Here is a 14,252-nt window from a genome sequence, read left to right on the forward strand (position 1 = left end):
ATTCCATTTGTCCCATATGAGGTTTCCAGGTGTCTTTGCTGTGTAACTACAAGTTGAAACCTCTTTATTTGTTCAATGTTTTCTAGTACGTACACAGTACTTTTTGCCATTTCTGTGTATCTCTAACTAGTTCAGCTTTCAAAGATTTTGTTTACATTTTGTTATTTTACTTATATCCTGGCACTTTTGATCGAAAACCTCGAATTACATGTGCATTATATCCACTCTGTATAAACCTTTACTTTAAAGAAGCATGAACAGTGAATGTTACAGTAAATAAATGCAAACATTATCTAGGCACTCTTAGATCCACTGATCAGTTTGTTTTTACCTGTTGTTTGTTGTCTTCTAATTAAATAAAACAAACATTGTTGTAATTCTCTAAATGACTGATGACTGTTGCTGCATGCAAATGGAAACAATATGAACAATATTGTCATTCCCTCTGCAGAATGCTCTTCGCATGCTATATGATGTCTGACCTTCCTTGCGAGGGCATAAAATATACTTAAAAGACTATGATTCTCGAATCTCTTTATTTCAGAAGTCTCAACAAGTCAAATTTCCATCGTCATGTTTAATCAAACAAATCACAATTGATCTATAACCTTGTTTTGCATCTTAGCAGACATGTTTTTTTTGGTCCATATGTTGAGTGGGTTTCTGAAAAGAAACATTGTTAGCCGACAACTGCAGCATAAGAAGCATGGCACATTCAAATATCAAAACTACATGTAATAAAACATAATACGCCAGCTTGCAGTTGTTGACCTAAGAGAGGTCCAGCTCCTGATCATTTAAAATAGACAAATCTTTTCATTGTAATTCATACATTCTAGCACCCAAAGATTCACATATATTAAATATAGTTAAAATTACACTGTACAGACTGTACACATCCAAACTTGATTAGATGTGATGATAAGTACTTAATGTTGAGTGGTTAAGGCACAATAATTACTGAAACGATGGAATTGAAAGTCAAAGAAAAGGTAGGGAAGGGTTCCAAGGAAAAACCCAATAAATATGATCTCTTTGATATCTAACATGCTAAAATGTTTAAAAATTCTTTAAGATAGAATATTTCTAAAAAAATAGAGTTGTTGAAACCCATATTAAAGTCTGATATAGTGTCTTAAACACAACAGGTAAATGTGGCACTTGTGTTTCATCATGAGTGTAACTTGAGTCACATTCATAATTTTCTTTAAGGTATTTTGGCTTTTGCTACTTTGCTACAGGGACAGCGGCAAGTTTCTTTACTCAACTAAATATGAAAAATGTACAATGTAAGCAGATGTGGATAGCCTATCAATCTGGATATTTAAGTGTTGGAACAAAATACAGTGAGGCGGTTGCTCGAGATAGCCTCTCTCAAATCTCAGGCCTGCTGAAGGCCCACGAGCTCACAACTCTTCTTCCACAGCTCTTCTTGAAGCTCAGAGTCGAAGGACAGGTCAGAGGACTGAGTCTTCTTGCCGTTATACAGGTAACAGCCCCCCACTCCCTCCATTTCAGAGGCAGCAGCAGCGAAGACGGCCACAGATGCTCCCTCTGCTGGAGTCTAAGAAACACAGATACAATACGGTGGAACATATTAAACCAAAAAGGGGATGGTGGTGGGGCATGCTCATCACAAAGTATCCCAGAAATATTGAACCATCTAGAGGGCCCAAAAATATATCGAAGCCTCTTGAAGTACAACTAGGAACTCCAAAAAGCCCCTTCTCATCCATCTCTAGAACATTGTCACTAATTATTGAAATTTCCAAACACACAGAGTGTCAACACAGTTATATCGTGAAAGACAGAGGAAGTGGTTTGACACAAAGTTACACATGTCTGAGATAAAAGTCAAGGGGATAGGAGCTGGTAAAGCGGCTTGCATGAGGACCCTGTCACATCCATTGAAGTTTATGATAACTTACCAAACAGGCCTTTATCAGACACTAACTGAAGGATTTAAAACATTCGTAACATCTTTTAAAAGTAGGATCCGATGAATTGATCTTAGTCTGCTGTTGGTTGGTTAATCTGAATGACACTTCACTCCAGAGGGTGCTAAATTAATTTCTCATCCCTGCATTCTCATTTTTATTTTTCTAAACCTCTTGGTGAGTTTCACTTATAGGCTGAAGGCTAATGCAAGAATATGACCAAGGATTGAGATAATGGGTGGTCATGACATCAACCACTGATCATTCTTTGTTGAGTTGTGTAGTGACGCCACATCTGTTATTAGACCTATTTTACTTAAAAAATCCTGAAAAGATGTTAAAATCACGGAGGAAAACATCTAAAAATGTGAATCACCACCACGCTTGAAAAGAGAACATCCAAATCAGATTATTTTTGGCTGTATTGCTTATACTTAGTAGATTTAAAATTAATTAGACTGTGTTAACACAAAACAAGTCATATGTACCCTGAACAGAATCTTGGCCACTGGTTTCTTCATCATCTGTGCAAGGGTATACAGGTTGTCATACAAGGCTGTGTCCACCATCCCAGGGTCCACAGCATTGACAATAACTGGAAAGCCGGCAGCTGACAGCTGCTCCTGCAGGTAGTAGGTGAAGAGGACCAGAGCCAATTTGCTTTGAGAATAGGCCCCATGGGAACTGTAGCAGACCCTAGAGACAGAGGGGGGGGGGGGGGGGAGATTCAGGTTAACTCACAAGTCCTCAAACTCTCAGTCTGACATAGCTCTTTGTTGGCTTAAAGAATGAGCCATGGCCATTGAAAAAAATCTATATGTAAATGCTTTATTTAGCCTGAGTGTACCCTCAAATGTGATGTAAACAACTGTTCCTGTATTGCCATGGATTTTTTTGTGTGTGAAGCTCTTTGTAACCTTGTTTAGATAAGTGCTCTACAAATAAAGTTATTATTATCTGTAACTGAAGTTTTGTCTCTGCTAAAGTTTGATGCTCTTGGGGCCCAACATGTACTGCGCAATTCTCCTCCTTCCTCTTACCTCCGGTTTAAGTCATCCATGTCCATAACTCCTGAATAGTGTGTGGCAGAGGACATGTTGATGACTCTGGAGCAGCGGCCCTGTTGTCCGGACGTCTTCAGCAGATCCAACAGCAGGTTGGTCAGCAGGAAGTGGCCCAAGTAGTTGAGACCAAAGTGGAACTCAAAGCCGTCCTCTGTGTTACTCTCAGAAACCAGCATAGTCCCAGCTCCATGTGAGAACCACAAGTAGAATATTAGATCGTTTTTTTAGATCGAGTCAGCATAAACCATAGTAGTACAACCATATATGTAGGTGTAATTGACAATGACTGTGAAACAGCTTACCATTGTTAACCAGAACATGGAGCGGTAGACCTCTGTCTTTGAAAGCCTGAACAAACTGCCGCACTGATTTCAGTGAGGTCAGGTCCATAAAGACAAACTCAGCTGTGAAATTAAAAATAGAATTTATTAAACAGTCTATAAGATATGGAATTTAAAAGAACAATTTGAACTAGTACACCTTGTGCATAGTCAACTTCAATACCCTCCATTGATCCTGGTCCCATTTTATATTATTTATTACAGCAGAAGTCTTTTTCCAGAGAATATGAAAGACTGCTTAAAAACTGTGAAATGTAATTAGGGAAACTCCACCATTAATCTACGAGGTTGGCTTCCCCTCCGCACACAACCTCTGACAAATAAATGGACTGCATTCATTCATTGGTTTCCAATATTAGACAGCAATTATCACCTCAAGTTGTGACTAAATGTTTGAATGCGGAACACTTGGAAAAGATCACGTAGTAGATACATCCAATGCAGTCTATTACAGCAGTTCTGGAATACATTTGGGGGGCTCTAGTGTGTGATACTGTTAAACTGTATTGCATTATACAAAAAGGTCCATGTCTGCTATCTGGCCTACCCTCATTGATATTAATAGGGAAGACAAACGAGACAGTTCAACAGCACCTCAAATTGCAAATTACACACTTAAATTGAGCATAATCGCCATGAAGAAGGATTAACTTCAGGACTGTTGTTCAGTAGCAGAGTGTATTTTTATTTTAGTGTTTCGAAGAAATTGACATCTGAGCGAAAATACTTCATGTCGCTGTTCAGATATTCCCTTTTTCTTTAGCTCTGCTTTTGGTCTCTACCTATCTCTGATATATCTGTCGAATATCTCTATCTGTCAATAATGGATTAATGCAGTTATACAATTACATGAGGCAAAAATTTAGTTTGGGTTTAAATTAGGGCTGTCAATTTAACGCGTTATTAACGGCGTTAACGCAAACCCATTTTAACGCCGTCAATTTTTTTAACTCGAGTTAAAGCAGAGCTGCAGCTGCAGCTTCAGTATCTGTGTTTCGCCTCCAGTCTGACCTGCTCTCGCTTTTTGTTTTAATATTTCGCCACCTAAAATATATATTTTAAAGCTATTGTAGCGTCCCCGCTTACACAGGACACGGAACTTCTTCGTGGTTTAGTAACTGGTATTTTCCTCTACACGAACATGTGCACCTCTCGCTGTTACTCCGTCTCTCGCAGACATCAACACTTCACTTCCTCATTGATCCCCGATCCCCCCATCCTATTGGTCCAAACAGTCACATGTCCCACCCAGACCCCTTCATGACCGTCAGACATCAGAGAGCTCCTTCAACAGTGTTTTACTGAGCATACGTCAAAACCAAACATAAACATAAACCCAGTCCGTTACACTATTAGGCTGCAGCTATATGTTTTTATTTATTTAAAAATAGGGTACTTCTTATTTCATACATTTTCCACAAATAAGGGGAGGACTCAAATAGCCCTACAAAGTTCTGTGTTTCATTTATTTCAAAGTAGGCCGACACCTGCCTGTGTATTTTGTTTGTTTGTTATTTGTTGCTTGTCTGTTTGAGTAGCTAGCTTAAAGCAAAGAAGTAGTAGGCTTACCTTTTATTGGTAACCTAACTGTTATGGTTCATTGTTTCTGAAATAAGAGGCCTGACTGCTATGTTCACAGCAAACTTGAAAAAAAGAAAATATTAAGCCATGGTTTAACTGCACTATAGGCTGAGTCCTTGTTTACCTGAAATGTGCACTTTATAATTTTATTTTGTACCGCCCTGTTTGGCAATGTTGTTTTTCAATAATATAAAACATTTGCATAAAGCAAGCCAATCCACTTTTCCATGTTGATAAGAGCATTAAGACGAAAGTAAAATTATGGAAAAATAATAAATGAAGGAACATTCAGAATAGATACAAATTTGCGATTAATTGCGATTAATCGCGAGTTAACTATGACAAAATGCGATTAATCGGGATTAAATATTTTAATCGTTTGACAGCTCTAGTTTAAATTCTTTTCATGTGAGTCATATGCTGCTGCCTGTGGCTATGTCAAATCAATTTAAATTTCACAGTTTTACTGTCCATTATTCTAACTGAGATAACTCACGAGGGATAGTAACTAGAGAATGGAGATTGCTTATTGATGTAATGAGGTGAGAATTCACTCAGCTGGAAGGTTCTGGGGCGCTTGTCTCTACATCACAGTATTTTCAGTACTTGGAAAAGTTTTCAACAGAATATCCATCCACCCATAGTCCCACTTTGTCCTGTGCGCATTAAATATATTTCTCTCATGTTAAGATATCCTTGTTGAATTGAAATTCATACAAAAAAGACATAACAGACATTCATTTTGAAGCTTATCTACCAATGTTTAATTGAAATACAATAATGGACACTGCAAATGACATTACTTTCATTTTGTGGCCATATTTATATATGGTTAATATAAATTTTTTCCTTGTATCTTCGCTATATTGGGCCAGTTTTACAGGCTTCCCTTTTGATATCTCGTTTTAGGTGTTTAAAGGGACTCTTACCTTTGTTGCATTTTTACACTTTTTGTGGATAAGGTTAAATTGGTATTAATAAGGTAATGACACTCTAAAATGCAAGACAGACCCACCAGGAGTTAAAGCAAACAATTATTTCACTCTCGTAATATTTAGTGAAAACTTCAACCAATAAAATTCTTCGGACCGAAGGACCTTATTGGCCGACAGACATGCAGCAAACAGACAGGAAGCCCGTCTGCTTCTTGTGGCGCATTCGGGCCCGCGTCATCAAGGCGCGTCCTCAACTATAGGGTTTGTTTTGATTCCACGGCAGACAGTAGCGAGTAGCGACCGTATCGACCGTAGCGACTGACGATGGCAGACCAAAGTGGTCCACGGCGTACTGAAACAGCCGCTCCCAGGGGGAAAAACAAAAGTTTAAAACACCGCGGATGGGAACGAGGGGGTGGGGCATTGGAGGAAGGCGGGATGATTCGAATGTGCTGTAATTCTCAAATGCAACAAAGGTAAGAGTCCCTTTAATGCGACTGCTTTAAAAGTGTGTTGTTTTACTGCTTTGGCTCAAAACTGCTAAAATGACAGACAAAGATAGAAAAGAGAAAAGTTGAGACAGCGGGGTCATTACCTTTTCCTTCGCAGCCTTCCTCATTAATCTTCCTGGCAGCGGCTGCGCCCTCTTCTCTCTCATTTCCAGCTGGAGATGATGGAGAATTAGCGAGACTGATAACCACTAAAACTGAACTCAGTGACTCATGCCATCTCAGTTTACAATAATAGAAATATCATTCATCTTTAAAGCTAAAAACCAGACAACGGAACAAATAGCTACAGTCACAGCGTCTGACTATTGGCGATAGTTCCCATTTCACTGGGACACGAGATTATTACCTCAGTCAGCCAGTTAAAATTTGTTGAAATAACCCACGCAGTGTACAACTTGAAAATAAAATAAAACAATTATACTTCAATTGTTTCTTTGGCCTCCATGACTCTAATCTTACGATACAAACCAAATATCTATAGAGGGAAAAGGGACCAATCGGGAACCTGTGCATCCATGAGCTTAAGTTTTTAAATGAATGTGTCAAAACAGAACATTTGTGAGCTAGATCATTTATTATGTAAGAAAAGGTTCTTTACATTTACATTTTAAACAATTACAGTGCACATCTGCCGTCTTCCTCTGAGGGCATTTCCTCAATTTATTTACAGTAATGAGAGGGAAACAAACAACGTATATATTTCAAATAGGGCTGGGCAAGTTAACTCGTTTTAATCGAGTTACCTCAAGTGATGAGTTAACTCGATTGTTTATCCGCCAATTATTTTCTTTTTTCCTGTTCTGCAGCAGTCAGCAACAGACTTTCACAAAATAAAAGCCTGACTTTCACAATAAAACAATAAATAATCAAACCTGAGTTAATGGGAGATAAAATAATGAATCGAGTTAACTCATCACTTGAGTTAACTCGATTAAATGAGTTAACTTGCCCAGCCCTAATTTCAAATAAAGCTGGATGCAGGGATGTATCAACATGCATTTATAATGGGAAGCGGGGTATATTCTGTATGCAGTAATTAGACTTTTGCGTAAAAGCCAGTACACAGATGGAGATGCTGACTGAGTTAGTGCAGTTGCTTACCAATGACAACATGCATGCCTAGGCTTGCCAGATGTTTTGCTGCCTCTAAACCCATTCCTCTGGTACCCCCCGTCACAATGGCAACCCTTCCATTTTGCTTGGGTAAGACTGTGGAGGAGAGAGGGCTCAAATCAGTATCAAAATGAGTCTTACTGACCCAGTATTGCAGATAAATTTTTTTGCGCCAGCATACAAGAGCGTATCGTTGCCACGCTGGAAAAAGAAAAGACCAGATTAGTATCACGTTTGTAACATGGTAACTTTTGTAAAAAAAATTTTTTACATTACAATGTATAAAAAAATCACTTTATGACGAAATAACCAATTATATTGTTGAACATATCACATAATCCCAGTGATTCTGCATGGCCAAGGGTCCTTGGGCAAGATACTGAACTTCAAAATTGCCCCTTCTCATAGAGAAAGTGCTGCATTAAAACACAGTGTATGAATGTTACACACATAGTCTACCATTACTGACAATAACTCCTTCATTAAAATAACAGAAACAAAACAAAATTAATAGGTCAGGCAAGTTGAATTACACAGCCCGACAAAAACTATAAAGAAAGCAGCAAATGTTTCCAGGAGGCAAGGGCAGATAATGACAACACACAGTATTAACACAACATTATCATAATCACAAACAATTCTTATATACTTCTTTGATCCAAAACATTATGGATGAATTGCTGTTAATGTTATTACAAGGAAATAGATTTTCTGTAGAGAGGTTAAACACATATAGTCCACCAACATTGGTGTTTTCTAACCAAACCTCTTCTCAGGACAATATGGGTGTGGACCAGTAAAAAGAAAGGCCTACCAACACCTGTAAAAGGTGAGTAACCTGCATGTCTTAACTCTTTAACTCCTGAACAAACAGAAATGTAAGTTTATGACTGACACTGAGTCCACAGCCCGAGTCTACAGTCAAACCAGAAGCAGCTCTGTGATGCAGTGTTTACAACAATATCAAAACCTGAGCTTGCTAGAGTACCACCTTGAAAACATTTTAATTTCCATTATCGACATAAGTCCATTTTATAGCATTTATCTCACATATTAATAACTACTTAACTCAAAGTCCAGATGTAGCTGATGGTAATGTAATTAGTTTTACAGATATGTACATGTATGATGTATATATCCTAAAGGGACCGTGGATGTGGCTGAAAGGATTTCATGGCAATGATTCAGTATTTGTTGAACTCTTTAGACTGATCCGAAAGAAAATCTGCCAGCAAAGCTAAATACAACTTTGAATGGTTTTAGTGTTGAAGCTGTTACTTGAACAGCCGCAGCTCCACAGTTGGGTTCTGCATCACTGTTTAGCTGTAATAAAGAGGCTAGCTGTTTCTCCCACTTCTAGTTTTTGTACGTGATGATTAATTAGGCTCAGATATTTAGGTCCGTCTATGAGATGCAATTGATAAAATCAAAGCTTTCCCCAAAATATTACACTTATCTTATGTGTCTGGGTGAAAAAGGTTACAAAATTACAGTGCTGATTAAATTAAACACCTTTATTTTTTGATTCAGCAAATGAAATGCAGGTCACACGGTGCAGACGGAACAAATCCTCAAAATTCCTCGGTCTATTGCAATTTAACTATAAACCCACAGAAACTCACGAGGCTGACCCATACTTTTTCAGTGAGAGCATCCAAAATCTGGAATAGACTCCCTATAGTTATCAGAAACAATTCTAAACCTAATTATTTAACTATTGTCTATTACATTACTGTTTAACATTTTGTTTTTCTATTGATAATAGTGATCTATCTTTTGCTACCAGATGAATACGGTCCATTCTCACACACATGCAACAAACCACAGGGAACCTGTTATTCGATAATTGGGCTTTGCGGATTAGGCACACTTTAATCTTTTAACTTGAATGGTATTTCAGTTCAACTTTGACCCATAACAGTTATTTGCAACACAAATTTGGAATGCCCCATAATGCCCCTTTGGCCTAGATTCCTTGTGAGATTAGGAGTTTAAAAACCCATTTCACCACAAGGAGGCACAATTGACTCTTTGTCATCAAGTGTAATTCATTAGCAACTTCTCACTCTACCATCACATGATTTAACACAAACTTTCCTTGTGGTTGATTGCTCGGAATACAAACAAAATATTCAAAACAGTAACAATGAAAACACTGTTCCTTCCAGAGTTAGGCTAAGTGCATGAAGAACATTACATAGAGGGAGTTTTTTGTTATTTAGAGGCAGTTGTTCCATTGTTTGGACAAAAATATATGAACTAAAAGGTACAGCAAGGAGCTTTTTCAACATCTGTCCTCTTAAGCTGATTGTAAAAGTTAAACTTCAAATGAGCAAATCCTGAAAAAGCTCTAGGGAAGTAAAAAAAACAATGAATTTAGTTCATTTTATCAAATTTCCACTTCAATTGCCAAGGTTTGTAGGTGTTTTTGCTCATATTTCAAGAGTCAAAATTTCAGAAGGGATGGAAATCTGAGGGGGAGATGAGTTAGGAAATCATGACTATGTATCTCTAGCATATCTGATAACTGATACTTGGTGACATTTAAACTCCAGCTTAATTACAGGAGCTGGCCTATAACACTGGACGGCCATAGGACAAAGAACAAGAAATTTCCTAGGGGATATAACAGAGCTGAAGGGGGGCTGATATTGTGCCTCTTCTTAGCCAGGACTCAAGGTTGAAGATTAAGACAAAATGGCAATGTGGCTCACACAAGATTGTGTTATTTTGGATGCGTTTCCAGGATAAAGTTTTACAAATCCACTTCGGGAAAATCCAGTATGCAGAACTCGAGTATCGCCTATAAAACGTTTCAAAATCACTTCAGAAAGGATTTGAATAACTGACCAGTGCACATCATTTAAAAGAAAAAAAAGAAATCCTATTTGTGTCAGGCTTTACTTGAATGATTTTAGACAGTTTCATCATATTTTCTTGGATATGGATATTTTCTAAATGCATGCACAAACCCACACTGTTTATATTGATATACTTGCATTTTCTTGGTAAAACTACACTCAAATTGAAGCATAATTGCTTACGATGCAAACACTATGTTTGAGAACCTGGTGGCTGATGATGCCATCTCTCGGGTGAGTTCAATCCTAGGAAAGGATTCTTGCCACCAAGGAAAGTATGTTGTGACAGAGATGTCAAACCAATGTAGATTAGGTTTGTAGTACTGTGACTTTTGAGCTTAGGTTTGTAAGAACTCAATAAAAATAGGATTCTGTGGGCATTCGTTTTTCAAGTACTGAGGGTTAATATAATATCATATCAATCTAACCAACAAAAGGGTGAAGTACAACCTGTTGTTTTGCAAAGTAGTACAATTACTGAAGTAAAGCAAAACAACAACAAAAAGGCATATTGAGCATTCCAGTCTAAGTCAATTGAGACACAAATAATAAAATAGGTCTAAACTAACCCATATAAAAAAATAGATATGTTTTCAAAACTCTCTACAGCAGCTCCTTACTTCAGAAATTCTAAATGAGGGAGTACTGGAATGCAAACGTAATAACACGTTAAAACATTACAATTGACTAAATCAACGTGTAGGGAATGAAAAAATACCTGACCTGGTAACGTAAAAGATCTGTTGAACATCTGATAAATCAGAACTTTAATGCCGCACAAATAAAATCGGAGAAGAGTCATCAACACCGCCTGTAGCCACATTCTTCTGCTTCCGAGTTCCACTGTGTTGCACTTAAAAGTGTCCGGGTCGCCGTCTGGACTGGTTATGGTGCTCTCTCTCCACGGGTCCTCGCGTGTATAGCAAAAAAAAAGTCCGCCCCGTCCGCCCTCAAGACTACGTCACAAGTTACTATAAATATGCATTTATAGCTTTATATGGTGAATTCGACTAATTTGTTTTTACTTTGAAATTTGCGACTTCCGGGATTTTTTCGAGATCTGTATTACACATTAGATCAGACCTTTCTGCAATCCCGTACATTGCTTTCTAACCACACCTGCAGAAAGAACGGAGATATCATACTCAAAAGTATGATTCTGCCCTAATTCTATAATCTGGGATAGGTCACTTTTTAATCTGGGACACTTGAACTGGGTTTTATCATTTTGCTTTATGCAGGTCAAGCTCAATATTACCAATTTTTAGAAATCATTGTGAAAAAAATGAAATGAATAAGTTAATTTATATTATTCTTTCATTAATAACCCTATCTTATATAAAGAAACATTAATCAAAACATTCTTTTAATGCTGTATCACGTTTCTAAAACAGGCAAGGGAGGTAACTGCTGGGGGCTCCAGGCCATGAGGGCCCCCTGAGGGCCCCCTGAGGGCTGACCAACTTTACTCCACAGCAGTGTCATCATGTGGCAAGTGACTAGAACTTCTACAAGGCATTTGATATGCTAGAACATCATCTCTATTTCAAGTCTGCAACATAATATAATCTATTTATAAGGACACATGACTAGCTCAGTGGCTCTGCCCCAGGGTACATCTCCTCATTTCTCTATAAATAGGAGTCAAACAAGGATGCAACAGTTCACCTTTTTTATTTGTTCTTGCAGCAGACATGTTGGCCATTCATATAAAAAAATGAAGACATTCTCAAAATGAATGTTTTTGATAAACAGATTGTCATAAACTGATGACCTTAATATGTTCTTGAAAAATGTAGGACAAATCCCTAAGGTGTTAGATTGAATTGCTGTGTTCTCTAAAGCATCAGGTTAAATCCTGATTCGCAACAAATGTGAATTAATGGTTAAACATGCTGGCAGCCTCACAAAGGCTAACAACATCCCCATCACATTGTCTGTCAAATATCTGGGAATTCATGTAACAAATGACCATCAGAGAAACCTTAAATATACTAAACAAAACAAAGTTCTGGAAATCAAGTCCAAACTGACTTTTTGGCTACAAAGACTTGACCACAGTTCAATATATATATATACATAAAAATTTATATTTCAATACCAGATATAAACATTTGGAAAAATAGAAACCTTCTAGAGACGCATATACTACATATTGCATCCTCATTACAAAACACACACTGCAAACGGCAAAGAGAAAGGAGTAAAAAATCTACAATAAAAAAAAAGTTAAATCACACTAAAGAAACACTGAGGATTAAAGACACACTCCTGCAATAGCCTATGCCGCCATCACTAAGCATTCAACAACTTTGTGCTTTTAATAAATCTGTTCACATTACATAAATTGTAAACTTAAAATACACGGATTTGACTGAGCAGAGCAACAACAGCTAGTGCATTTCAAAAAAAACAACAACACAAAGGCAAAGTAAAACAGTCATACTATCTAATAACCAACAATAAGGCAACTAGACAAGACAAGAGTGGTAACATCCACACAACGCGCTGCAGGAGCTACTTCACTCTATAAACACCGGTGTGAGACGCGGACACAACGCTGTCATGCCTTGCATTTCTGCTTTCTTTTTGGTTCAATGTTTCCGTTCTCACAGGTCATCATCACAGATCAAGTCGTTGGAGTGGTAAGTGTGCAAATTCAGGCCCACTAGTTTTTCTTTTTACCAAATAATTTAGTCAGATATGGTAAAAATAATCCATATTCACCAACAAATACCAGGAAGCAATGCTTTTTTAATAGCTAAATGTGTTAATGTCCTGTGCAGTGCATGACGCATTTATCCCACATTTGGTTATGGGCGGAGTCCCTGATTTTGTTGGAACCTCCACTGATAACTACAAATCCTCGAAAACTCTCAGCTTAGTGTTTGGAGGCTCAATCATTTTACAACATCATTAAACTAAAACTGCGGTAATTACATAGCAACTCCCAATCCATCCATGACATATAGTTTTATTAAGTCAACAGAACTGTCAAAATTAAATAAAAACTTAATTTGGACTATAACCAAAGACTATAACCATTTCAATTATGTCAGGTCATCATATATATATATATATATATATTTTTAATATAACTAAATTATTTCAAAGTTAAGTAACAAAAAAAATAATTGTTTATAATCTCTTTGGTTTTTACCAGTTTTTTATTTTCAGATTTTAATTTCTACTTTTTTACCCTGTCCATAATGATCGACATTATTATGACACAACGGTGATTGAATAATTATTTCCCTGCGCACCCCCTAGAGGCAGCTCCTGCGCACCACACTTTGGGAATGCCTGCTCTACTCTCCTAAGGCATACAAGTGAAAATGCTTTTCAACAGTTAAAGCAAGTGAAAAGTGAAAAAAGAGAACACTCTGCTTCAGACAGTTCGAGAGATTTGAGCTTTTGTTACATGATGTGTTTAATAAAAAGCAGTGGAGGTCAAGTTATAAAAGGTTATAAATACCTATTCTTCATAAATCTCTGTAAACACTGTACAAACAACTTTAAGAATTTAGTATCATAAAGTGGTGAAGTTGCATGTGGTAGCTATAGATAAAGTCTGTATAAAGATTGTCCCCAGACAGCCTGCATTTTAGGGATAAAATCCCTTACAAAAATAGTTCTTATTTATAATTATAGCATGTTGCTGAATTGTCTTTCTGTTTTTAATGTATTCTATTTTTAGAACGTGGAATGCACTTACTGTGTTGTCGTAATATTTATTTTTTTTAATTGAAATTATGAAACAAGTACTGGAATGATGCATCCATAACTTAAAAGTAGCAGATGATGACTGACATACAAACTGTTATTAATTGGTGACAGGTGTAAGCTGGCCACTGGGAGGCTCCTGATTATGTCAATAGTAACATAACAATAAACTCCTGACTGACATT

At 37.2% G+C, this 14,252-nt stretch overlaps 1 protein-coding gene across 1 annotated transcript; it reads right to left on the bottom strand.

Annotated features, from left to right (window-relative positions):
• Positions 1–517: 517 nt before the first annotated feature.
• dhrsx (dehydrogenase/reductase (SDR family) X-linked) lies at positions 518–11,184 on the bottom strand. The gene is made up of 7 exons (XM_061066958.1): positions 11,068–11,184; positions 7,472–7,579; positions 6,454–6,522; positions 3,304–3,405; positions 2,978–3,185; positions 2,426–2,633; positions 518–1,564 (listed from the first exon to the last, which is right to left on the bottom strand). The coding sequence occupies exons 1-7, from the start codon at positions 11,165–11,167 to the stop codon at positions 1,382–1,384; spliced, it is 978 nt and encodes a 325-aa protein (XP_060922941.1). The 5' UTR covers positions 11,168–11,184; the 3' UTR covers positions 518–1,381.
• Positions 11,185–14,252: the final 3,068 nt, after the last annotated feature.

The sequence above is a fragment of the Limanda limanda genome, chromosome 23 (assembly GCF_963576545.1).
Source record: "Limanda limanda chromosome 23, fLimLim1.1, whole genome shotgun sequence".
Taxonomy (NCBI): domain Eukaryota; kingdom Metazoa; phylum Chordata; class Actinopteri; order Pleuronectiformes; family Pleuronectidae; genus Limanda; species Limanda limanda.